Genomic DNA, 26,673 nt, shown 5'->3' on the forward strand with positions numbered 1-26,673 from the left:
GATCATTGCCAGGCAGTGCAGTCGATTCAGTACATCGATTGACAGTCTGCACTCTGCAGACTCTAGCGCAGCTAGTAGAGCGCAGCAGCGGACGGGAAGTTAAGTTGCCTCATCTAGTAAACTTATGGGTAAGAAATTAAAAACAACACAAATTTGCCATGCATTTTTACGGAGGTCCGCCATTCACATCGAGTTGGACAGTTGTCAGTTAACTAGGTTAAATCGATTGCTCCGTTTAAAGAGCAAGATGTTTGAATGTCAGAGCATCCTAGCTAGATGCTAACTAACGTTAGCCTGCCTGGTTAACAGCGGCAGGTGTGTTTTGTTTACATAGCTACGGAGACAGCTACCACCTTTCACGTATCCAGTGTGTCATGCGATGAGGCAGTAATTAAAGATTCATTTTAATAGCCATAGTGAGTAGTCAGATTACAAACAAGAAATGTGACTTTGCGTGTATGCAGTGCAGCAATTACATCAATAGCAGAGGATGGAGCAAAACAAAACAAATCTCAAGTTATAAATGATGACGAATCTATGCTTTTACAACCTTCGCGGTCTCTTCGTCATTCGTCGGTTAACTTGAATGGTTAATGTTAAAGCTTTTACGTGATAGGTTTTATTATGTAGTTAGTTACTAGTTACAGTTTTTATGTAGCTACACTACAGCCACTACTGCTGCTGTAGTACTGCCAGTATGCCACTGAGTCCTGCTTTGTCTGTGTTGTTGTACATTGCCTCAGGGCCAGGTCATGTGTCTTCCAAGGCTGTCTTGTGCTGTGAAGCTGTAGGGGGTAGGGGCTGAGTGTGAGACTGAGCCATGTCCTTCCTGGGTGCTCCGTCCGCCTCCACCTCTGTCTCAGCATGCGGCAGCTGCGGCGAAGTCATGGCGGCGGTGCCGCCCCAGTCCTCTGACCGGGCTCTGCTGGCCTCAGACCGCTACGCCAGACTCATCCTGGCCCAGATGAACAAGATGCGACTCCGCACCGACTTCTGCGACGTGGGGCTGAAGGTCGGCAGCCGCATCTTCAAGGTCCACAGGCTGGTGCTCGCTGCCAGCAGCCCCTACTTCTCTGCCTTGTTTTCCGGGGGGATGAGGGAGGCGGATAAGGAGGAGGTGCAGATCCTAGGAGTGGAGGGTGAAGTCTTTGCGGTTCTGCTGGACTTCATATACACAGGTCCTCACTCCCACTGATATGCCTACCACACCATCATAATCTGTTCATTCATTCATTCATGCAACCGCAGGAAAGAAAATCTAACAGCCAGTATTTACTACACATGTATGACAAGCTTAATATCATTGCTGTCAACACACTGTATGTCAAGCTGATACGTATGCACCTCTTCCCAACAGGTATGATCAATGTGACAGTGGAGAACGTTCAGGAGCTGATGGTGGCGGCAGACATGCTGCAGCTGAGCGAGGTGGTGTCTATCTGTGGAGACTTCCTCAAAGGTCACATGGACCCTTCCAACTGTGTGGGCATCTTCCAGTTCCTGGAGCAGATCGCATGCATGGACATGCTGGAGTTCACCGAGAACTACATCCATGTTCATTTCCTGGAGGTACTGAAGAGTAAAAGTCACTGTCATTTTATTGCTCTGCCAATACACTCTTTTTGCTGTTAAATTCTCTTTTCTGTTTCTCTGGTTGATGGGAGTGAGACGTAAGATCAGGTTCATTGCCCAATTTAAAGGTGGTTGATTGCAAGAGTGCACACCAAGGAATTAACCTGATGCTGCCACAAACTGCCACAAAAGGCAGGCATGTTAAAAAAATCACACCCAGGTGTTGAAGTAAGCGGTCCAGGTGTTGCAGGTCGGACCCGTGCTTGCGTCCATCCGCGCTCGTACACACTCATCTCGTCCTCCCATCCCATGCTCAAACAAACATCGTCACTTATAGAAGCGGCTGCACCACTTCAAATATGTGGCAGGTGATTGGATGAATGCTTCTAGCTGTCGTTACACCCAAATCCCGCCTCTGGACCTGATTGGTCCGGCACCCTGTTTGGAACCAAACCTGTTAAACCAATTAGCTTAGAGCACGGCAAGATGGATTTCTCGCATGATCATGATCTCGCGAATCCAGCTGCATCGCAAGGTTACCAAGGAATGAAATCAAAGCCTTATTTAAACCACGTATGTTGTGAAAAGGCCTGCAACACCTTTGAGTTAAATGCTCAAATAAAGCCTCCATCAACTTCCCCCCTTTAGGTGTGTCTTACCGATGAGTTCTGGGGCCTTTCGAAGGATCAGCTGGTGAAATTGCTGCGAAGTGAGGAGCTGAGAATCGAGGACGAGTACCAGGTATTCACCGCAGCCATGGACTGGGTTCTCCAAGATGTGGCAAAGAGGAAGAAACATGTGGTGGAGGTGTTGGATCCAGTGCGCTTCCCTCTGCTTTCCCCACAGAGGCTGTTCAAATACATAGAGGGTGAGGATCATTTTACAGCCACTGATTTGTACTTAAAATATGGTTTTAAAACCAATTACTGTGAGACATTGCAAACTGATTCTTCAATACTCAATACTGGCAGCTTATCATTTTTGCCATTTGTCTCACAATAAAGGCATTACTGACTTCAGCCTGCGGGTGGCACTGCAGACACTGCTGAAGGAATACACAGAAGTCACCAAGTCTCCCAAGGAAAATAAGATGTACAGTCTATTGCAGCCAGCCAAGATGAGGCCCAGAAGGAAAGCCAGGAAATACCTCTATGCCATAGGTTCTGTGGTGTAAACCTCTTGTTTCAACATCTATATGTGACTGCGATGACCTGTAACATGTTGAAATGAGGAGAGAACTTACAGAACTTACGTTAGAGATGTATTCACTAACATTAGAACATCAACGTGTGTGTGTATGACAGTATATTTACAATATCTCCATCCAGTGGAACAACCCACTGTGTGAAATCATGTATTGTCTCTCCTGTGTGTGTTTCCCTCTGGCAGGAGGCTACACTCGGCTGCAGGGCGGGCGCTGGAGCGACAGCCGGGCGCTGAGCTGTGTCGAGCGCTTTGACTCCTTCAACCAGTACTGGACCACCGTGTGCTCCCTGCACCAGGCCCGCAGCGGACTGGGCGTCGCCGTGCTGGAGGGCATGATCTATGTGGTGGGAGGTGAGAGAGATGAAACCATTGTTTCACTCCATGTAAAAATAAAAAATAAAACTATTTCAGGGTTACCATGTGTCCTTGAAATCCTTGAAAGTTTGTGAATTTGAAGAAGGTGTGGGAACCCTGGTATTTACAAGTGTGTCCCTGAATGATATCTTCCACCAGGGGAGAAGGACTCGATGATTTTTGACTGCACAGAGAGGTACGACCCGGTGACGAAGCAGTGGGCGGCTGTAGCATCGCTCAATTTCCCGCGCTGTGGGGTCGGCGTCTGCCCCTGCCACGGAGCTCTGTATGCACTCGGTAAGCACAGCACTGCTAACGCACCGCTTGTCCACGATACAGTTAGAAGCAAAGTAAAATGAAAAACAGTGAACAGTGAAAGAAGAAATACAAATGACTAATTTGTGCACAGCAAGGTTAATCATAAACTAAATATAAAACAAAGATGAAAATTACATGTTAAAAGACACTGTTGTAATAAACTGAAATAAGAGTGAAAACTACATTTTGTGAGAAAACTTGAACTGAACTAAAACCATCCCATCTACTTGTAAAAATAACAAACAGAACATAAAAATATATATGAAATGTTCAGATTGAGTTTATTTAGTAGGGACAGTGTACAAATACATTAGTTATTCTCAAATGAGAACAAAAAGATGCTAGTTTACACCAGAATTAGCAACAAGCTAATTTCCCTCTGTATGCAATGTAGGCCATATGCAAACATGCAAACTCCCTGTTCTGAAGTTGAACTTCGGCCCTAATTACCTTACGAGCAAAAAGACCCTATGAAACAATGCTCATCAAATAACAATCACTCAACCCGAAACAAAGAAGTGGCTCATTTATAGCCCGTGTGTTGTTGGGAAATGTTCTGATGACTGAACTCCTGCAGGTGGTTGGATCGGGTCAGAGATTGGGAAGACGATGGAACGCTACGACCCAGAGGACAACAAGTGGGAGGTCATCGGCAGCATGGCAGTTCCCCGTTACTACTTTGGCTGCTGTGAGCTACAAGGTGTGTCCCTCCTTCCTAAATCTCTATAGTCCAGTACAACCTGTGAGTGGTTTGTCTCAAGTCCTACATCCACTTTCCCACATGACAGAGAAGATTGTGGAGGAGGAAGAAAGAATAGAAGTAAACAAAAAATGCAAATCCCACTGAAATCCCCATGTTGTTTCTGCTGAATTTGTTAGTCAAACTCTGATGCTCTTAACAGGTTTTTATCTATCACACCCATATTGCATTGAAAAGGCCTAGATATTTAGTTTTCGTTAAGATATTCAACTGATACTGGACTCTTGATTTGTTCTGACTTGACTTGCTGTTCTACATTTAGACTTGAGCCTTGACTTTGTGCCTCAAGACTTGAGACTGACTGACTTATGCAAAAGTGACTTGGTGACACCTCTGCTGAACACCGTTTTCTCCTCCAAGGGTTCATCTACGTCATCGGGGGGATCAGTGACGAGGGAGTGGAGCTGCGCTCGGCCGAGGTGTACGACCCCATCTCCCACCGGTGGAGCGCGCTGCCCGTCATGGTGACGCGTCGCGCCTACGTGGGCGTGGCCTGCCTCAATAACTGCATCTACGCCGTGGGCGGCTGGAACGAGGCGCTGGGCTCACTGGAGACGGTGGAGAAGTACTGTCCCGAGGAGGTGAGGTGGGGGAGAGGGAGAGGGGACTGTCTTGTCTGTTTGAAAAGGAGGAGGCTTTGTAAGGTCACGTCAAAATAGTGTTTATCAACGAATGAGTCAGAGAGAGTCAACTCAATTAAGTGTTGTTTCATCTAGAGGAAAATTCAGGTCAGTCAGTTGGGGGACACTTCCTCTAACTGGGTGCTGCTATCAGACTTCATCACAGTTTACAGCAGTATAAAGGAATGTAAATGTTCTCTTATAAGTAACGTTATACCTTTTCACTGAAGAAATTCCAAAACTTTTCCATTACCCCTTTTCAAATTTCCATGACCTTGATTTTAACGAGACAGAATAAAAAGGTTCAGTTACACTAAATTTAAGCATTAGCTCCTTTTTTTGTTGTTGCTTTAAAATCCAGGATCTAGGATTATAATATTATAATATTATTTTAACTCAGTCAGCAACCTAGAATATTTCCCCCCCAGCAGGTGCACTGTTTCGGAGCCAGCCGCAGCTTTTTGTGACATTTAATACTATTTTAAAACTTAATGACTTTCTCCAGCTGTGTGAACCCCTGGATCTACATGTCATCACTACTATGTGCTGCTGGCCTGTCCCTAACATTGCGCTTGTGTTTCTCCTCAGGAGAAGTGGGTGGAGGTGGCCCCGATGTCCACTGCGCGGGCGGGGCTGTCGGTGTCGGCGGTGAACGGGCTGCTGTACGCCATCGGGGGCCGTGCTTCCAGCAGAGACTTCTCGGCGCCAGTGACGGTGGACTCGGTGGAGATCTACGACCCGCACCTGGACACCTGGACTGAGATCGGCAACATGATCACCAGCCGCTGCGACGGCGGGCTGGCCGTGCTCTGACAGCCAGGAGCGTGCACATACTAGCTGTCAACATCTATATCAAGGCTAGAGTCCTTTCGCTAATCTTTTAAACTTTTAAATGCACGGATGGAAGGATTTCACCAGCAGTCATCTGATATCACCCTATGACGTATCCTTAATGAGCTACTGAAAAGATTTGTGTTTTAAATTGGAGAAAAAAACTGCACCTGGAGGAATATAGTTTTTTTTTGGTCTCAAATACCTTTTCACATTCTCATGAATGTTAGTATTTATACTTGGATTAGACAGGTTCTGTCTATTTTTGTTTTGTTTTGTTCGTCCGTTACCATTTTACCTCCATCTCACAAAAGTTGAACACTTTGACATTCAACCGACAACAATTCTGTAACTGGAAAGCTGCCAAAGCTTGGTGCAAACTGCCTCCACTCACACTGTTACATGACGCACCCGTCGATACTATGTTTATTACCATGTCACTAAATCAGAAAGGTCAAACGCTTTTTTTTGTCTGTTGCTCAAAAGAAAGGCGTCGGATGTGATGAAGATCATTTTGCACAGCGGAGGAGTGCTACCTTTGACTTAGCCTGGGAAAACCATACTTTTTTTCCCTCAATGTCTTTTTATTGGGGAAAAATCAGGAAATCAGTTTAGACATTTTAGTCTATAGCAGAGTGGTTTTCAAACTTCTCTGGCCTCAGTACCCCCTTCCCATATCCCCTAATGTTCCATTTTTATAAAAGACACAAAACCAAAACAAACCGCCAACATTCTCACACACACACACACACACACAAACCCAAACCCTGATTGGCCCGTGCACTTTGTAATGTCTGTAACTGATCGGCAGAATGAAACAATGTGAATTCATGTGATCAGTATGGTTTTAAAGGACAGGATGGACTTTGTCACAATGTTGCACCAATGCATGCCATGCACATGCACATACACGTTACACACACACACACACACACACACACACACACACATATGCTTAGAGGCACCGTGAAATTTTGTCTTACACATTTCCCCCATCCTGGCTCGTCCTCCCCGGGCTGGCCAGGAGCGGTGGGCAGCTGCAGTGAAGCGCCAGGGGACCAACTTCTTCCGGTCAGACAACGATCTTCTTGCATGTTTTTAGTGGGGGGTCCATATTGATGATAGATGGGAGCACAGGGAAAACATGCAAACTCCACACAGAAAGACCCTTTTCACGAGATAGCCCGCCTGGGTGCTAGACACCGAAGGCATGGGGAGACATACGCCCAGTGCCAATAATGTACCAGGCCAGAATCTAACCCAGGACTTTCTTGCTGTGAGGACGCTCCCACTGTGCCCCCGGCCAGGCTATCATTGACGGACCAGGTGTTTCGTCTTTCGTGCCAGAATCCTCCGGGGACTTCTGAACAATATGCCAGAATAAATAGAATAAATTCTTGGCTAGCGTGTGAATGCACTGAGATCGATTTGTTTTGTTTGTTTGTTTTTACCAAAAAGAAAGAAGTGTTTGATGTGCTTTGGGTTGACACTTGGACAACCAACAAACCACTTTGCGCCTATTTGATGAATGAAGCTTAATGCTACTTGGGTTTTGTGACAAGCTTCTCAGTAACATTATTTGTGTTTGTCTCATCAAGTGAAGAAGCACATCACTAATGTCACACGAGTAGTGTTACATTAGAAAACTGATCGACAGGCTGTCAATCAGTTTTCATTCAGTCTCACTGGCTAATATATGTATTGTACATACATACACAGGCTACTATAAATTTCAGTGCCTTTTATTCAGTATTTTACACTTAGATGCAAGGGAGGGGTGTTTTATCATGTCACTCACCAGTGGCACTTGAAATGACTAGAAAGTGCATTTAGGTTTCAACCCTCTAATGTTGAGATAAGCAGCACAAATCACATGCAGGAAAATGTTTGTTTTGCAAAAAAAACATTCTTTGATTTCCTTGGATTCTGCAACCGATCAATTTAGCAAGGTGAGTGATTGGTGTTGCTGTAGAATTAGCTCCCATCATATGTATCCCCTTTGCACAGTGTAATAACATTAACAATACACAATGGTAATAATAACATTTTATTAGATGCCCCCCCCCCCTGAAAATACCTAATAAAAGATTTTTTTGTGCTGCGCATGCTGTGTTCGTAGTGAGTCTACATTCCCTCTTCGTTAAACATGGTGACATTGTAACTTAAAATTGTGACATTTCACAGTGTAAATTGGGTAATGTGACAATAATTTGTACATGAACACAAGGTCAATTGTGTTTGAACTTTTTGTGCAGGAACCATAAACTGACTAGCACACATCCAGCACTCTGCAGTTATAAAGACGGAAGAGTACACTGTTTAAATTGTGTATATAAAATGTACAGTAGTTTATACTGTAGTCTCCGTTCTAGTGGAGTGAGTCCAAGCTGTCAATGACATGACATTTTCATGAGAGGAGTTAGCTGATGCTCTAATGACTTGTGGACGTTTGATTCACTATACACAGTAGGCGTTTTCCTCGTGTAATGTGTGATCCTGCAAACGCAGTGTGAATCCTTTCTCACGCTATCTCCAAACTAAGGAGTTTCACCATCTGGTGTGAGTACTCAGAGAATCATGGCTAATTTCTTTGTCAAAAACAGCAGCTACTTCCTCTCCTATGTAAATATTACACTTTTGTAGTCCTGAATTTTGTTGAGATGCTAAATCTTCTCCACATACGTGACAAACACATTCCAATTTCACTGCATTTTTTGCATGGCAGCCAGGGGAAGAAAGGTTGATTTTCTTCACATTTCACAAACTAGCAAAAAAAAAAAAAAAGAAAAAAGCAAGGCTCAGTCTTTGTGGTTTTATATTTGACATCTCAATGGATTTCCATCTCTTATTACAAAGGAAGGCGTAATTCTTCAAACCAGATTGTCTCTGTTGCCACCCACTCTCTAATTCTCATCATAACGTCCTCATTCCCAGATCCAGCCCTTTCATTATGCTCTGTATTAATTTGCTTGGTTGAGGTTTAGTAAAGCATCGAGGTGTTTTGGTCATGATCTTGCTCACTTCCCACACAGGACAGAATGTGAGATTAATGTCTCCCGGCTCTTGAAAGTGTCCTGCTCTGTGACAGAGGGAACAAGCCCAAGAAAGCTACACACACATGGATTAACACAAGAGTTTTACATATGATGCCAGTCTGATACAACTCTGTTTTGATGATGGCTGTCAGGATTTCAGCAAATAATTGGAAATGCTTGTTTCAGGCACACGAAAAAAAGAGAAATAAATAAATCTGTTAATGTCCCTCATTCCTCCATAACAAAACATTTTGGCCTTGAAGATGTGCTATATGATTAATCTGTCTTCAAATAACTTAAAATATTGGTCATATTTGCCCCTCACATTATCTCAGACTGTAGTCACTAGACAGGCAGGGAGAGGCAGATTGGTGAAGATGTTTGGGAACATTTCACATAAACAAATACTGTGGCCTACACACTCCTGTGGAACGAGGCCCAAGCGTTTTTCCTTGACTGTGGTTTTGCCTTGAGTTTGGGCAGCAATGGAAAGGAAAAATATGCAAATTGCATGCATGTTTATCAGTTGTCTGTACACTTGAATTTAAAATTACCATATTTGTCTCTGTTCAAACCGGTTTTGAGTAAAGCTAAGCAGCAGCTAATTAGAGCCTATATCCCCCTATATTTCATAAACAACAATATTACTGCTGGAAGAACAAACCAGACCAACCCTACATCTTCACTTTTTTAATAGACTATTTTAATTAAAATAAAACAACCAACAATTCAGTCAGTTTTGAAGCGCCTTAATCTTTTTCTCAGAGCAGAATGTCTTCAGTGTCAGTGTGGCCACCAGTGCGAAGGTGGCGACCAGAGTGAGGACAGTCCGCATGGCTTTGAACCAGGCGGGGTACCCTGGCAGCAGGGTCAGGTCATAGTGCAGAGACAGACCCAGTCCCATGATGACTACCATGGCTCCCTCTGCTACATTGTCCCTGCAGAGCAGTGCCAGCCAGGCCAGGAGCGAGGGAACTACGCTGTTGCCCAGGTTCATCCAGTCAGGCCGAGCGGGGCTTCCCTCTGGGATGGCAAAGCCCCAACGGGCCCCACCGAGGAAGGAGACGATACAGGCCCCATACACCACTTGTGCATAGGCCACCTCAGGGTAGAAGGACTGTGTCGCTGCCATGAGGAGAGGGGCAGACAGGAACGGGATGAGGCCAGAGAAGCCGAGGTACAGAGCGGGTTTGGGAGCCTGGACGAGGGCCCCCATACTGAAGCCCCCCTTGGTGTGTCTTGGGTTCCCTCCTTTAGAGGTGCCGGCTACGTCCCCATGGCAGAGACGGGAGGAGGGCCAGCTCATGGGCCTGAGGCTCAACAGACTGGTGGTGGAAGCTGGTCTGGACAGCAGTGACCATGATGAGGAGGCTTGAGTGTTAAAATGCTGCTGACCTTTCAATGAGCAGTCTGGTGCTCTGATGATCTGCTGAAGACATCTCCATGCTGGACCCTGACAACATGACAATTGAATTGCAGAGACATTAGGATTGCTTCACAGTCTTATGGTTTCAGCACATTTGACTGCTGTGTGCTATTCCTTCTTACCCCAGGAGTTATGTGTCTTCTCCATGCAAATCCAATCATTTTCAACCTGTAAAAGCGACACTATCATTAGTACAGTATTAGCTAGGACAATCTCCATGTTGCAATGTTGTATTGAGAAGCGTGAGTCAGTACACTAGCGTCAGTACTTTCATAATGCATAATAATAACAACAACACACTGGCTGAATTTGGAGTTGTCTGTCTCTGATGAAGGCTGAAACTAGCACAAGCTAACCTAGCTAGTGAAGCTCGCACTGATAGAACATTGACATCAGTTCGCTAACGCTAGGTTAACGCTAGCTACTAGCTCAAGCTGATGTAGCGTTAATACATAAGAATCACAGAAGTTGCAGGTACCCTTGGACATAAAAAAAAAAGTGTAACAATGCCTCAATGGAGTCAGTAACACCTAAAGTTGCGAATAGTGAAGTTAGAGGTCGTTTGCTGACTGAAATTCCATCGGTATTCGATTTAATTGCCTTTTTCTGATTTGCAAGCGAAATGAGCGAAATGGGTTATTCTGTTATCGATTGGTTTGTCTGGCGGTGGCGGGGGAGGCACTGCGTTGTATTCAAGATCGCAAACTGTAAACATACGTAATACGGCAATATGTTTTAAAAATATCGCGAAATGTATTTTAAAATGTTCTTGCTGAAACTCGATGTATATATTTGTCTGTTTATTTGGATGGAATACTATTCTATGCGGAGTGTACTGCTTAGATGCCGTCCCGACTCTAAACATCTTGCAGAACCGCACTTTAGTTGCATAAACACAACATAACTTGAATGCACCTCCATTAGGCTATTCGAATCCCTCAGTGGCAGCGCCAGTGGTAAGCGCTCCTAAAACCCAAACAAACACCAATAGCCACTTTATTAAGAGGTGAGTAGACGTGCGAAGCCGTAATCTATCTGTCAATGCTGTCACAATATATATGCATTTGACTCATACTATATTAAGACTATGTGGTTCAAAAGAAGGTGCATGGCATCGTCATTAAATACAACAGTTAGCTTGCTAGGGCTAGCAGGCTGATGAATGTGTGGTGCCGCTGCTAAGGTAGCCATTTTGAAACTGTGTTGTTCCAACGAAGCCAGGTCTGTTTACCTCTATTGTAGAATAGTGACAGCTGCTTATATAGACGGTTTTAGCTACTATGGGTATATGCACCGAGTTTTTGCATGGATAATCCTTTCAACCTTGCGAATTCGTTTTAACTAGCTATCATTTTCGTGGGCTAGTTACCAAGCAATGTAATGCTAACTATTAGCTAACAATTGCTATGCTAACGTTAGCAGCAACGTTGAGCAGAGTTAAAGGCTGATCTGATAACGCTACGTTACAGAGCTTTGTAGCTACGTTGATTAGCTAGCAACCACAACTAGCGTTAGGTTAGTAGTGTGTGCTAACGTCACCTAAACATTATTGACTCATTTGAATTCGCATTGCTCAGCCAGTTCGGTAAAACGTGAATTTATGTTTACTTGGTCTTCTGCGGTGTTTGTGGATTGTACTCATTGTACTCATGTCGCGCACATTGGGTTCCCGAATCCCCATACACTACAACGTTGTCCGCTTGCTACAATTAGACTCTGACATACTGCAGAATAACGTTAATACCGTACTTTAAATAAGCGATGCCATTATGTAACTCGGCATTACTACGTTAGCTAACGGAATCGTGTGCAACGCATTGTAGCCAGTGTCCGAGGCAAACTCATTGATGTTGAGTTCTTACGTAATGGGCTAATGTTACTTCAGTGGGAGCAAGTTCCTTTGAAGGTCTGTCTTTGTGAATACAGGGTTCATGTGTAAACATTTACGTAGCGTTAGTGCTTTGCAAATGATGTAAACTGAGGACTCGGTTGTTGTGAATGAGCTGTCATATATGTTTTAAGAAGGTGCTGAGCTAAGAATCGCTACTCTGGTGTGATTGTCACTTCAGTGTATCGGAGCAGCCTGTGTAGATGTGCAGCAGTCAGGGGAGAAGCAGTGAGGAAGAAAGTGTGTTCATGTCCAAGTTATTTTTACACCGGTATGAATATTTGATTTAAAAAAGCGGACACGATTTTATAAGAACCATCTCTCAACATGAAATGGTTCTAAGATCCCTGAGTCATCATGTTTTTCCCTCATGCCTCTCAAAATCGATTTGAAGCATCAAACGCTGTCTCTTTCAACATATTGACTGTCTCTTGAATTGGAAGCTAATCTATGCTTTAATATAGGTATTGGTGAAGGAGTGTTTCATAATACCTGATATAAGCCCTGTTTAGTAACTTAGCTGTGCTCTCCTAAAGAAATATTGGGAAAATGATTATCGGTTAAAGCTGTGTTTCTGTGTATGGATATCTAATTAAGGTCTGTGTTTATTTTTGAGCTATATATGCAGTGAAGTTAATTTCTCTGAATAATGGCTAATACTGTTGTGTTTTCCTGCAGGTCCTGTCTACTCTGTTCCTGTGCAGATACCATGAACCCACAGCAAGAGAAAAGAAAACAATTGGCATAGCTGCACTGAAGCTTCCCCTTGTGTTAGGAAAAACTCATCCTGGAAGGAAAGGAAATATCCATTTGACAGATTTTGGACCCACACTATTTTTCAATCCTTTTTTTGGTCAGAGAAAAACAAGTTGATTGTATTGTCTTTATTGAGGCTTAGATTAGTAAAAAAAAAAAAAAAAAAAAAAGTAGTTTTGGCTATTCTTAAAGAACTCCCATGCATTCAATGACACCAACGATATTTGGCTTGTGGCGGATTTCTGTTCAACTGTCGGAGTTTGCCTCTCTATGAAATCTGAACTATTCTCCACTTCTGCTTCAATCAGACAACCCCAGATAATCCGATGGACATTGAACAAACGTGAATGTAAAACGTATGAAGACAACAACGGAATTATAATGCAGCATCCTGCAGCATCCCAGTTTCACTAACTTAGACTGACAATGACGGCGATGTAACATTGGGTTTTACTTCCTTCACTGTCATGTGACTTTGAAACCTGGAGCGTTACTTTCTTCAAACTCAGACAGTCTTTTCACCAGTTTAATGAGGTGAGCGGTGGTTTCCAGTGATCTCCACTGCGAATAAAAGACTGTCTAAGAACTTTCTTTTTTCCGCGTGCATTTCGGTCAAACTTACAATGATTCGCTAAAAGGTGAGTTGAAGTCAAACACATACTGGCACACAGTGTGGCAGGAGAAGACGTGGAATCTCTTCCCCCGTCTGGTCTCATTGGAACTGCCACACGGACTGCTATCCATGCTCCAGTGCAGACTACTTCCACAGACTACTTCCTTATATTAATAATAGACAACCTGCCTCTGCCTCACCAGTTGGACAAATCACCTGTCAATCAATTCAGCTTGCCAATCAGCACAGACCAATCATGTTTTGTGTCTCAGCCCTAAACAAAAAGAGCAAATGATTGAAATACGTTGGTGAAGAGTTTAGGTCTGCTTGAGTAAAGTCACCCTTGAGTTGGTGGGAACAGTAGCACTAATACAAATCCACCAGTGACGTCCCCTGCTCAGGACCTGCAACACCCGTCCCTCAGAAAATCAGCTTCCTGCTTGCCCAGCTCTCTGGATCACCATTCCAGATCATTCCTGCAACCCTTTGACCCGTCTCCCAGTGTTTCACCCTGGACGAGGGGATCTGCCTCTGGGGAAAGGGGCTGTGCTGTCCTGGCGGAGGTGGAGAAGGGGTTGGCAGTGTGGTGCTCCCCGTCTGTCAGTGCACACCCTCGGTGATCAGCGGCAGCGGGCCTGAGGAACCAAGCCCAGCCGGACCGAGGGAGGAGGCAGAGGACTTCAGAGCCACAGACTCTGGGGTAATGATAACTACGTTTCACATGACCGACTCAGCTCAGACAGACAAATGTTTATGGATCTACACGCACACAATAGTCGTAAAGGCAGTCACCTTAGTATGCTGCATTTCCTGCAATTTGCCATCATTTTATGGGTAGCTGGTGTTATGTCCCACTTAGTCCACACACAGACACAAAATGTAGTATTTTTTATTTTCTGAGTCATACTTCTTAGAACGTTTAGCTAAGTCCAATAAGCATTTCTTTTGAAGACACTTTGCACTGCACTCCTGCTCCACCTGGGTCTTGGGTGACTGCCACTGTAGTTGATGTGCAAGATGATGAGAATTTGAATGAGCTCGCCTATATAAATTTACCACGTACACGCTGCATAAAAACACTGGGATAATACTGCACAAGATATTTTCCATCCAGGCTGTCATCCAGCCATCAGCCTCATAGGCACAGCTGCAGCAAGTCTAGCTTTGTTATTTCTCTGCTAAGAATAGGATGCTTTTAGTTTTTGCCTTGTCTTGCCGGGAGACTTTTATGCAGTGACAAAACGCATTGTATTGTTAGATTTTGAGGGCATGAAATGCAGTTGATTTGTGTTTCCCAGAGTCACTTCTCTTCCATGCCTGATTTTTGTGCAGAATCTGTATGTTGAAAATGTAATGCAATGTGTATGAAAATGTTTTTTTTTTTTTAGATCCTGGCCATGAGGTTTGACGCCTCGATCCACTGACCGGAAACACTGGACCTAAATGGCGCAGCATGACTTTGTCCCTGCCTGGCTTAACTTCTCCACGCCCCAGCCTGCCAAGGTGTGCGTGTGTGTTTGCATGTGTGACGGTGTATGTGAGTGGGTAAGAGAGAAAAACAGAGGGAGCAAAAGACAGAGCTTGAAAGTATGCCTGTCAGAGCAACTGCTTTAGCACCCATTTCTTGTGTCTGTCCGTGTATGCGTCTGTACACTTGTGTGTGTGTGTGTGTGTGTGTGTGTGTGTGTGTGTGTGTGTGTGTGTGTGTGCGCGTAGTCGGCTGGGACTAGTCACTCTCAGTGAGAGACTCGTCGGTGCACGGTTCAGTGGAGGGTCACAGACATTGTGTGTCCTCTTGGAAAAGACTGTCGATAGGAGAACGCAAACAACTTTAAGTAGCTTCTATAACTCAAGGTAATAGTGATGAGGTTTTAGGTCTTCAGGGTCTAAAGCTGCGTTTGTTTTTCAGATGCTTTCCCATGTGAGCTCAAATTTAATTTGTTGTTTGTAGTTCTTGGAAATGCACCTTATCGTCTGAACATGTGTCAGTTCTGTTCACACATCACTATTAGAAGAATTGAAAGTACAAATAAAATACAAATGGGGGTGGAGGGTGTTGGGTGTTGCAGCCAAGGAGGTTATGTTTTCGGTGCCGTTTGTCAGCAGGATTACAGAAAAACTACTCGCCAGATTTTCATGAAAATTCGGGGAAGGGTGTAGCGTGATGGGCCAAGGAAGAACCCGTTAAATTCAGCAGCGGACCCGGATACGACTGACGCAACAACACCAACAAGCATTACCGAAAGTTGGCGGAGGGCTGCGGAGTGCCCTTCTAGTTCAGAATGTGTTTGGCTGTTAGACTGTTGTGCTAAATGAGATCAGGCAGTGTCTCCCCCAGCCAAAGCTCAGGGTAATCTCTGAGTCAGGACGTCCGTAAATCAAAGAGTCAAAACCAAACACCAAATGCAAAATCACTGTCCTGCTGACAGACTTCACTTCAATGCCATTTATCCTCAGGGCTTAGAGAGCACATACTAAGCTTAGAGCTACATTCTCTCTCTAGTTTATTATTGTATATTATTAAAGCAGGGGGGGGGGGGCCTGAGATGGTATTTGAAGGGTTGGATGCTAATTTGATATTTGAACCTCATGAATAGCAGTACGTGATCCAGATGGAATTGATTTGATTTTTATTTGTCTCTAACCAACGGATACAGATATCGCAATCATTGGATAGAAAAAATATATATGCATGTATAAAAAGAAAGAAATAACAATCAACAATATGATAAAGTTTTGTCCGAGAAGGGACAGAAAGAAGCAGTGCTTATCTAGTCCTGCCCCTTCCTTACAACATTATATTGCACTTATAGATTCTCACTCTTAGTAAAACTCTCTAAAAAAAAACAGAGAAGACAAAATAATAGTACGGTATTCACAAAGAATAAAATAGGTCATATTCATGAAAAGAAACTTATCTTATTCAAGATTTTCCTCTTTATTATATAGGTCTATGAATGAATTGATCATTTATGACTACTACAGAAATAGATTTACTGGGTGTGTCTGATCCCAGTGGCTCCCGTGGCAGCATGTTTTCCTTCCCAGACCCATGAGAAAGCATTCAAAGCAACAGTTTTTTAGTTTATTTTCTGCTGCTTCTCTCACTTCACTCTTGGTCCCCCAAAGGACGCATCCCCAAATTGACATTTTCCCTTCAGCTCTCTGAGACAGGTTTGCAGAGTACAGAGACGTTTTCTGCACATCCAACTTCCTTCACATGGGCCAGAACAGAGCCGTATAGATAGAAGAGTTGCGACATCTCCATTCATTCCAATGGACCAGTTTTTTTACTCTCAAGAGTTCCAGGAAGTAAGGTCCTGGATTAAGCAGCACTGTCGAGTTGCAGGAAAATAGACAGTTTGTGTTGTACTCTGAAAGGGTTTTTCATCCCTTGAATCAAATTGTACATTATCAGCTTTATTTTAGCATGCAAAAGTAGCGCGAGACCCATTCCTGGCTGTTCATTGGCTAATGAGTCGTGCATTTTGGTCCTCCGCTGATGCCACTCTCTCTCTAGACGACACCAGGCCAGAAAAAATAAGGAGGAGGGAATTAGAAGTCCTCTTCTCTGAAAGTTGTTTGAAAGGTTAATTGTCATTGGGTGTTTTAGTAGAAGGGATACACAGGAAAGAGCATATCTTTCTGTATTCTGGATCACCCCGGCCGAGACGAGGCGTGTGTGGTCCACGACCCCACCGTCTCTCTCTCTGTTGTCCCTTTTTGACTGTCATGGTCCCCTATCTGTCCTCCAGTCCCCTGCCGCCAACCTTGAGAGACAAGGTGAGCCCCACCACCACAGAGACAGCAGGACCTCTGTGAGCCGCCGCCGGCACAACTCCTCTGATGGCTTCTTCAACAACGGGCCCCTGCGTGCTCCAGCAGGTAACGCTCCACAACAATTATTCCTCTCTGTGTTATTACCAGGTTTGATCGCTTGAAGCGAAGCAACCGTCGGTGAGAAACAAGTGTTTCTTGCACTCTAGGCGCTCAGTGGGTTTTGCATGATTGAGTGAGTGACACTATGTTGATGATAAAAAAACTCCACCTGTTAACGCCAAAGAGCAGTGACAGCACACTGTTGTAACTGTTGTACCCCTTTTGATACCAACGACCAGGGTTACTTGACCCATGTTCAAACCCTTCTTTTGTCAATTCACACCGAGTCAGTCAACACAGGTGAATCCCTGGTCATGACAATTCAGAGAGGACACACGAGTCACAACCCGGGAGAGATGCATGACAACTAGCATAGGCTATTAGCATAACACATAGCAACCTGGGTGCTGCCATTGACACTGAAATGAACCGTTGTCCGACCCTGGTCGACCCACCTCGAGAGGCCGTTTGACCTTTGACCTTTTTCACGTCTTCTAATGTGTGGTGGTGTTGGGCTTTAAAAGCTTTTAACGTTGCAAACAAGCATGCATTCATTATCAAGGCTCACAGTCAAGTTAAGAGTGGGAGGAGAGGAGATGAGAACTAGCACAAAAACTTGAATACTAGAGCAGTAGAGCTTAATGTCGGAATGGGTTTGTGAACTAAAACAACCTACCTGTCTGCCAAGAATATGTTTTATGACTGTCCTACCTATGTTGCCCTACCTGTATTTGATATTGTCATGATAAACGGAATTTCAACACCAGCAACACTGTTCTGAAAGATTGAATTAATACAGAATTGTATAAGTTCAATACTTTCACCGAATGTGTTCTGCAAGCTGAAATTCAAGTGGACCTCCAGAGGGCGTAAAAGTGCAAATTGCAGGATTGTGATGAACAGAGCAGCAGTCTGGCTCTTGACAGTAGCCTGGAACAGTTGGAGTCAAACAGCTGAAACCGTTTACCAGTGTCGGATAGTCCACCAGGTGTTGAACTGGAACCCAGTCCACCTTAACTGGTTGACAAACAGGTGTTAGGAGCCAAATATGGAACGCGTTTACTTCCAGAGCCGACAAAGAGACACTCAAACTCCAGAGTAAAAGTTGCCACAAAGCCATCCAAGTTAAGCGTGGGAAGTGGGAACCATTGCTTGATGTGTTTTCTTGTTTTCCCTCGTATTGCCGTATTATTGAATTATTAGCTGTTAAACTTTAGTATTGGTATCGAAATCGAAATTCTTGTATCGTGACAACACTAGTATTCACCATTCAGTGCTATTTTGTGTACAGAATTATAATTATTATTATAATGGTGTTAGTAGATTTATAGTCTTTATTTCCTTCTTGGTGGCCTCACACCTGCTCTGTGTGTCTCTACATTGGAAATAATATCTCTACCCATCCAGGCAACAGAGAAACAGATGTTAGATCTTCCCACGTTGTTAACACAAAGACTGCTTAGGCTTTCAGATGTTATCATCTCAGGAAGCTACCGGCCAGTGTTGCGGGACACATATTGACTCGTCTCTCGAAGACAAATTTAACTGGCATTTGTCAGTTGTACATCTCAGACACTGCTTGAGGTGACATCTGCAGCTTCTCCCCCAAATAAAAACGACACAACTTCATTGTTTTGATGTGGATATTTTTGTTGTCTTTAGGTGACGGATGGCAGCAGCCCTCTCTGCTTCTGAGGCATGACTCGGTGGACTCTGGGGTGGCCAAAGGGGGGCATGGTGGGCTGGCAGGGGGTTCATGTTGGAAGGAAGCGCCCAGCTGGCACGGAGCGCCGCGGGGGCCCCAGGATGGTCACCATCACCAGGGCCGTCACCCTAAACGGGGACTGGTCGACAGGGACAGGCTGGGGGCACACCGGCAGCGTAATGGTATCTTCCATCCCCGCAAGGGCACCCCGTACCAGGACAAGTTCCCCACGGAGGAACGCAAGGACGACAAGCTCAAGTTTGTGGAAGAGGACTTTGTGAGTAGCTAAACCCTTCCTGAACTTCCCATGCATGCCACTGACCTCGACATAGTTCTTGACTGACATGGTCCGTTTGAAGGATAAGACGCTTTTCAATCTGTGGCAAAGGTATTGAGATGGTCTAGTGACATTGTTTCAGAATGCAGATTGTCAGCTGCCTATGTGTTAAAACTGTCTTGAGAAATATATGAATTTAATTTTATTAGTATATACGTCACAAGTATACCAGTCTCTCTCCACTCTCCCAGTAGTTCTACCAGTAATGACATATTAACTTTTTCTAAATGAGCATAACTTGAAAGTCCAAACTGTGAATGCAAAGGTGTTATAAGTTTGCATTCAATCTTTGTCTTTTTAGCCCTCCCTCAACCCTGAAACAACTGGAAAGCCTGGGACTCAGATACGAGCAGCTGGAGTATGGGGTAAGAACTCTCAGTCCAACTTGAGGCAGTCATTCACTTAAAGTCACATTTGTGAGTAAAATAATAGAGACATTTGAAAGGTCAAAGCCCCAATATCTGCTGAGCACCAGCAACAGTGACCTCTGCTGACACAAATGGTAATTACAGGATGCTAAGTAATGGAACTTACTTTCCTGTTTGGATGTTCACATATCCGCCTTATTTTACTGTTTGTGTTTGTACTCGACTTTACTAACCTCTCTGCAGTGTTTATGACTCAGACTGATTCGCTGGAGAGAAAAAAATTAGCTCCAAATATCTCCAAATGTTGTGTTGACTTGTTTTATTCAAGAATAGCACAGCTAATTAATCTTGCCAACTCCGAGCGATAAACATATTTCACTTCTTATAAGTTCTTCACAATAAAAGCCTCTCGTTAGTTTGTCAGAGGAAAGCTTTAATATGAAGGAGCTGCAGCAGGAAATGGAGTTACATTATATACTGCAGAAACAGGCATTCCGGGCGCAAAGAGGGAATGATAGAGGCGCCATACTCCCTATGAAGTCATTGTACCATCAAAAGGATTTAGGAGCTGTTACGTTACGGTAAAACAGTTACATATTGGGGCTTTAAGTCCTAGCGAGGGATGCTGTCACAGTCCCTCACCCCACCAGTTAACCACCTTACCTCCCTGTAACCTCGCCTCACTGCTTGTCCTGCTTGTGTTGCAGAAAACCCCCCTAGTGGCAAACAGATGGTGTCCAAAATGCTGGTTATCAAGAAGGCTTCCAAGGAGGATTCCAGTATGGCCTTCTCTGCAGGGTTCGCCAGTACAGGCGCCCTGCCCATCAATGGCAGCAAACTTCCCATAACAGGCTCCAGTATCTACAAGAACCTGGTCCCCAAGCCTGCTGTGGCCCCCACCAAGGTAAGATCTCCCGGGTCAAGTCACGTGCTTCAACTACTACAGAAAGACAATGTCATGAAGATTAACGAGTGCAGTGCCCCCCCCCCAATTGGTTGAATTGCTGCAGTGTCTGCAAGTGTTTGTGCAATTTGCACAAATTTCGATACTGCATTTTCTCGGGTCCCCAGCGGCGCACCTGCCAAGTTCAAAGTCGATCGGACCAACAGTGATTTATGACCTCATCAGTGATGTCATAGCAGTGTGAGCTGTGATTGGTCTGACTATGGAAGATTATGTCATAGCAGCGTGAGCTGTGATTGGTCTATGTAGAATATCGCTGTAGCGTAGTATCCCCTGTGGGTGCTTTTTTCCCCCTCCGCACTGCACTCCATCAGGCCCCCCCGTAAGCGCACTCCCAAAGTTTGAAGTGAATCAAACGAACGGTTCTTGAGATACGTGAAGGACATACATACATACATACAGTACAGGCATTATAGTATAGATAGATGTAAGTAAGATTAAGCACACTCGAGTGGATTAAATACTGTAGATACATTTTGGGTGTGGAGGTTCTCCTTTGTGACAGACATGATCTTTCCTCCCATCCAGAGCACGCAGTGGAAACCCAGTGGTAGAGAGGTCACTAAGTCTGGCCTTCACATGCCAGGCCGAGATTCAGTCTTCACCAGCCCCGTCTCCACAGCCAAACCCAGTACCCCAACCAGTGCACCACCACACAACACCCCAAAAGAGGTCAGAAGAACATGGAAATTAACTTGTTTTAAATGATTCACTTGAAACTGTATGACTAATCTATGTTCATAGGCTATGGAATTGAAAACGCAACATCAGAAAATAACTCAATTCAAGATGGATGACATAACTGCTGCCTGGCACAAATGTTTTTTTTAATATTACTGTATACGTTCGATTACTTTCCTTATTCAGCAATTGCATTTGTTTATTTAATTTTTATCGGGCAGTTGAAACACGGATAGGCTGATCGCCACAGAGAACATTTATTGGGCAAATATGATCAATTGCTGATCAATCAGTGCACCTCTACGAACAATTGTGAATATAGCAAAGAAAGACTAGTGAGGCCTTTATCCACCTCACACCCTTCTCTTTCTTCCTCCTCTCTCTCCCCCCTTTCCTCTCGTCCTGCTCTCTCTCTCTCCCCCTCCCCCCCCGTGGTGCTGACATCACAGCAACACCCTTCCAGTACGACTCCTCCCATCGACATTGCCCCGTCGAGGCTGAAGCTGATGCGTCGCGGTCCGGACCGTAAGAGCGAGTTCCTGCGAGCTCTGAAGGACGAGGGCACCGGAGAGCTGACAACCAGCAGCAGCCCAGGGACATCGGGAGAGGTAGGCGGCACCCTAGGGACTTCTCATGAATCATCAAAAGCGACAGGACAAGTTTCAGGACAAGTAAAAGATGACATAATGCTCCAGTTTACAAAGAAGAATTTGGAAATATGGTGTAGTTCCATAGGAGAGCCAGAGGCTTCCTTTGCACATACTACAGGACAATCATGCATGAAATAATGAAAATCTTTATCTATTAAAGGGATAGTTCAGTTTGTTTGAAGTGGGGTCCTATCAGCTAGTTTCAATACACTAACTGAAATAGGTACAGTGTTCTGGATGCTGAGCGCACCGTCTATCGAGACCCAGCACTCTGAAGCAACAGCCTCCACAGCTCTGTCTCTCTAGTACAGGGGGCCAAGAACTAAAACATAATTTAGCCACCTAAAACAATGCCCACCTAAACAAATCAATATCGGTGTACATGCGCGCTCTGTTTTAAATTTTGACAATTTTCAGCGCTTTACCGTCAAACAGCCCTCTCATTCGGCACTATTTCCTCCCAACCGTACATCTACCGTATTCCTCCGCTAAGCGCCTGCACAGAGCACAGAGGTTTACAAAACAGGAAGGCTTAGAAGAGAGACAAAAGACTGACTTACTTTAGAGACAACAAGTCACCTGGCCTCTCTGGTCTGGGACGTTTTCCCCAATTTATCCTGGGAATAGTGAAAAAGATCTGCAGGACACCCCGGCATTTAGGCAGCATATTATGGCAGTTCCTCGTATCTCTCTTTCTGCCTTTTCAGTCTCTGCAAAAGTTCCTCTTCTGTATATCACTCTCTCTGGTTCATAATTGTATCCTCTTGTCACCAAGGTGAATGGCATATCGTCCTCGCTATCAAAATCACTCATATTTTCGTTCGTGTATTCTATTTGTTGTCTTCAATAACAAGCCGGGAGAAATAACCCAAAATAACAGCTGATCTGCGGAGTAATCCAGCACCGCGGCTCTGTGCAGGCGTTTAGCGGAGGAATACGGTAGTTGTACGGTTGGGAAGAAATAGTGCCGAATGAGAGGGCTGTTTGACGGTAAAGTAAAGCGCTGAAAATTGTCAAAATAGAGCGTGCATGTACACTGATATTGATTTGTTTAGGTGGGCATTGTTTTAGGTGGCTAAATTACATTTTAGTTCTTGGCCCCCTGTACTAGAGAGACAGAGCTGTGGAGGCTGTTGCTTCAGAGTGCTGGGTCTCGATAGACGGTGCGCTCAGCGTCCAGAACACTGTACCTATTTCAGTTAGTGTATGCAACTAGCTGATAGGACCCCACTTCAAACAAACCGAACTATCCCTTTAAAGAAATCAATTTCCAAGTTAAGATAAATCCAGCCTTCATCTTCTTTTTGGGATATTTTGAAACAAAAAAACTCATTACTATTAAGCTCATGTCTATTTAATGAAGGTACAAGACATGTCGTTGGCTCCTTCAGCAGGGAATGCGTTTGAATGTGTTTGAATGGAAAAACAAATCATTTCATGTTTCCTCTGTGAATCTCCGTAGGGTGAAAGCACCACCCCAGAGCCCAAAGTCTACAGCGAGGAAGTCTGCCATGAGAACGGCCTCTCCTACTCCCTCAGTGACTCCGACACCGAACACCTGTCCAGCTCCCTGGAGGCAGAGCACAGGTGAGGCATGGACCACACTTGTTCTCTCACTCACTCACTCACTCACTCACTCACTCACTCACTCACACACACACACACACACACACACACACACACACACACACACACACACACACACACACACACAAACACACACACTCACTCACTCACTCACTCACTCACTCACTCACACACACTCTCACTCTCTCACACACACACACACACACACACACACACACACACACACACACTAAGCAGACGGTGGCTTTGTGCTTGTAGGTTGCTGAAGGCCATGGGCTGGCAGGAATACCCAGAAAATGATGACAACTTCCTGCCTCTGACAGAGGATGAGCTGAGGGAGTTCCAGACTAAAACTGAACAGGTGAGTCTGACAGGAATATTACCTGTTCGGTGTGACTAGATCAGGGGTCTCCAACACGTAGCTTGCGAGCTACCGGTAGCTCGCGGCCCGTCAAAACGTATCTCGCAAAACAAATCCAAAAATCCAATTATTTATGACTAAACTAAATCCCACTCATGTATAGCCAACTATAGCCAACCCTATAACTATCTCTAACTAGCGAGTTCAAAGGGGGATTGCAATAGGAGCAATCGCTGCTCACGAAACCACTGAAGAAAGATGAGGCTGCAACCGAAGCGTCAGTCAAAGTGGCCCATCATTTAGCAAAGAATGAAAATGCTTTTACAGACGGGGGTTTTGTTAAGGATGCAATAGTCTTGCTTGCCAGACTCTCCCAGCAAAGGGGCTGGGAGAGTCTGGCTGGGGACGCTTTCTATTGTGGACTAGAGGGGAAAAAGGCTGTTTACAGCCATCCATGGACCGTACCATGCAGGCTGCTTCATTGCATAATCCACATAAATCGTTTTCAGCATCTAGCAACGAGCTAGCGACGCTGCTGTTATTGTTTCAAAGGCAGCGGCGCAGGCATTTGAGCTCGGCAGATTCGACACGTACAGCAGCAGAGGCATACAAATTCGACACGGGGGGGCGTGGAAAGGAAATCCAAATATGGTCGCAGCCGCAGTCGGAGCGGGTCGGAGCCAATGCAGAGCTTGCAGGGAGCGGAATGGGATTTCCATCCGGCACCGACTGAAATGGTCTGCACCAATGAGAGAGCTAAGTCCACCATGCTGCTTCAACCCAGTCAGACTAAGGATGCAATGACTCTCATGGACAAGTCTTTACTCAAAGATCACAAAAACGGTCCTGAAATCCTGTTTGCTATTCACCTTATGTAGCCACGCCCATTTGACCCGGTTGTGTGGTCGTGTGACGACTTCCGCCTATAAAAAATAAAATGGCTGGCTGCTCCAATATCATCTAACTCTGAATTAACTAATAATTTAGCCAATTGTATGTAACAGACCAAATGAAAGCAAACGGCAATGTCTAAGAATGCACCGCCATGTAACTGGCTCGTTAAGTCTCGCATTCCAGGGAATTATGTTAACGTCTGCGGGTCTTATAGACGTAAGTGGCTCGAGCTGCGCTCGGAGGAGAGAAAACCATCTGAAGCTTTCTTTGTTGGAGTCCAGGTATGTTTACAAGAAAGTGCTCGTCATTGTCACTGATAACGTTATCTGACCTGGCTAACAGTGGATACTCGCTTGCTTGCTGTGTACTGAGGTCAAAGTAGTAGGCTACATTCTTTGTTTTACCCCCTGCACTGTCCGCTACAAAAACAACTCTTCTTCATGACGTTCTTTCATATTTGGCGCCGTGACCGCCGGAAGTGTTAACACGACGCGGAAGAATTTGGCCCACCCCCGCGTCTGAACATAAGGTGAATATCAGAGGTGCAATTAGGCACACACCATGTGTGCACTCACAATATGTAAAGGGGAAGTTGGAGCAGGATGTGCAAATGGTTTTCACTTCCATTTCAATGTAGTAGGCAAAAACACAAGGAAAAGAAGTAGCTTGCAACTACTTTTATTTTTTGTAACTCATCCTAGAAAAGGTTGGAGACCCCTGCACTAGATGTAACTCTGAATTGTTTATTTTGCCTGTTTTGATGCTTGTTTTTGTTTTCTTTACCCAAACTAAAACCAATGATCCTGACACAAAGCATGTTGATTATCCTCGTTCTTGTGCCTCTGTTCCCCAGCTGAAGAGGAACGGCGTGCAGAGGAACGGGGTTCTCCCGAGGGCGCGCGGTGTGACCCTCCACTTCACCCCCTGGAGGAGTGTGGCGGAGGCGCACGTTGAAGAGGGCTCGGAGTCTGAAACCAGTAGCAGCAGCCAGACCTCCGACGACGACGACTGCATCAAATCCTAACACGGCTTTACGGAACAAACAAAACACAACAGCCAACACCAACAGCCCAGCAAGCAAATCCCCTCTCCTCTTCTCATCTTTTGTTTTTAGAGCACCATTTCGACTTTTTTGTTGTTGTCGTTCTTGCACAAGGGAAAAACCAATCATATCCCAGTGAAGGGGGAGATTCCTGCTCCGCCGGACGTCTTTTTCCCTGCGTCTCCTCCTTCACTGCACTTCCTGCCCTCTTTGACCCCCATTTCCCGTATTCCTTTTTCTTCCTCGCTTTGTGGAACTGAAGTGTCCATCAAGAAAAGAAGGGCAAAGAAAGATGATCATGATTCTGCTTTAAACAGACTAACTCATTTCATTGATGACGCTGACGACACATTAATGATATTAATAAAAAATTGGTTCCTGACAAGCTGAGATGTTTCAATATGAACCTGGCTACTGTGGTGTTTTTTTCTTCATGATCCCTCACTGTGTTGCAGAGATGTTTCAATATGAACCTGGCTACTGTGTTTGTTTGTGATCCCTCAGCGTTTCAGGCAATTCTGTAAAATGAAACATTTTTGCAAAGTCACTGGAACTTGAGTAGATAATTCTGTTTGATATGCATGCAACAGCTTCCCTGCGCCAAGACCTCAGACAGGGTTCCTCACTAAAACCTATTCTGGATTTGTGTTCAGTATAATTGTGATCCCTACCAAATTGTATTTACCCAAAGCGGGGAGGAGTGTACATGGAAAGGGCATTAATCTGCAAGTTGTTTGAACTTCAAGCGTGGATTTGGAAGTGAGAAATCTGATGTAGTCAGTTACTGAATTTAGCATTCATGGCGCTTAAGTAAATACTGTGTTGA

The 26,673-nt window shown here is 44.7% G+C and overlaps 3 protein-coding genes across 3 annotated transcripts; 2 read left to right on the forward strand and 1 right to left on the reverse strand.

Moving 5' to 3' along the window:
* The first annotated feature begins 762 nt into the window (after positions 1–762).
* ipp (intracisternal A particle-promoted polypeptide) lies at positions 763–8,282 on the forward strand. The gene is made up of 9 exons (XM_083659597.1): positions 763–1,178; positions 1,358–1,569; positions 2,221–2,440; positions 2,577–2,732; positions 2,962–3,129; positions 3,292–3,429; positions 4,028–4,150; positions 4,571–4,791; positions 5,419–8,282. Exons 1-9 carry the CDS (start codon positions 821–823, stop codon positions 5,641–5,643), a joined length of 1,821 nt encoding a protein of 606 aa, XP_083515723.1. The 5' UTR covers positions 763–820; the 3' UTR covers positions 5,644–8,282.
* Positions 8,283–9,393: 1,111 nt separating this feature from the next.
* On the reverse strand, positions 9,394–11,808 carry LOC310797254 (transmembrane protein 69-like). Its single transcript, XM_083659612.1, has 3 exons — positions 11,731–11,808; positions 10,245–10,290; positions 9,394–10,149 (listed from the first exon to the last, which is right to left on the reverse strand). Exons 2-3 carry the CDS (start codon positions 10,281–10,283, stop codon positions 9,430–9,432), a joined length of 759 nt encoding a protein of 252 aa, XP_083515738.1. The 5' UTR covers positions 10,284–10,290; positions 11,731–11,808; the 3' UTR covers positions 9,394–9,429.
* gpbp1l1 (GC-rich promoter binding protein 1-like 1) lies at positions 11,033–26,232 on the forward strand. Its single transcript, XM_083659605.1, has 12 exons — positions 11,033–11,128; positions 12,689–14,079; positions 14,768–14,882; positions 17,135–17,264; positions 18,921–19,240; positions 19,602–19,665; positions 20,376–20,572; positions 21,161–21,304; positions 21,763–21,921; positions 23,426–23,550; positions 23,809–23,911; positions 25,659–26,232. The coding sequence occupies exons 3-12, from the start codon at positions 14,823–14,825 to the stop codon at positions 25,827–25,829; spliced, it is 1,473 nt and encodes a 490-aa protein (XP_083515731.1). The 5' UTR covers positions 11,033–11,128; positions 12,689–14,079; positions 14,768–14,822; the 3' UTR covers positions 25,830–26,232.
* The last annotated feature ends 441 nt before the right edge of the window (positions 26,233–26,673 follow it).

Source organism: Poromitra crassiceps (genome assembly GCF_964638095.1).
Source record: "Poromitra crassiceps genome assembly, chromosome: 23".
NCBI lineage: Eukaryota > Metazoa > Chordata > Actinopteri > Beryciformes > Melamphaidae > Poromitra > Poromitra crassiceps.

Coding starts and splice junctions, on each gene's coding strand:
- ipp (XM_083659597.1), top strand. CDS start 821: ATGTCCTTCCTGGGTGCTCCGTCCGCCTCCACCTCTGTCTCAGCATGC. Junction 2,441..2,576: donor GCTGTTCAAATACATAGAGG/GTGAGGATCATT, acceptor CTCACAATAAAG/GCATTACTGACTTCAGCCTG. Junction 3,430..4,027: donor CGGAGCTCTGTATGCACTCG/GTAAGCACAGCA, acceptor GAACTCCTGCAG/GTGGTTGGATCGGGTCAGAG.
- gpbp1l1 (XM_083659605.1), top strand. CDS start 14,823: ATGGCGCAGCATGACTTTGTCCCTGCCTGGCTTAACTTCTCCACGCCC. Junction 14,883..17,134: donor CCACGCCCCAGCCTGCCAAG/GTGTGCGTGTGT, acceptor TCTGTCCTCCAG/TCCCCTGCCGCCAACCTTGA. Junction 19,666..20,375: donor ACGAGCAGCTGGAGTATGGG/GTAAGAACTCTC, acceptor CTTGTGTTGCAG/AAAACCCCCCTAGTGGCAAA.
- LOC310797254 (XM_083659612.1), bottom strand. CDS start 10,283: ATGATTGGATTTGCATGGAGAAGACACATAACTCCTGGG. Junction 10,150..10,244: donor GAAGACACATAACTCCTGGG/GTAAGAAGGAAT, acceptor TCATGTTGTCAG/GGTCCAGCATGGAGATGTCT.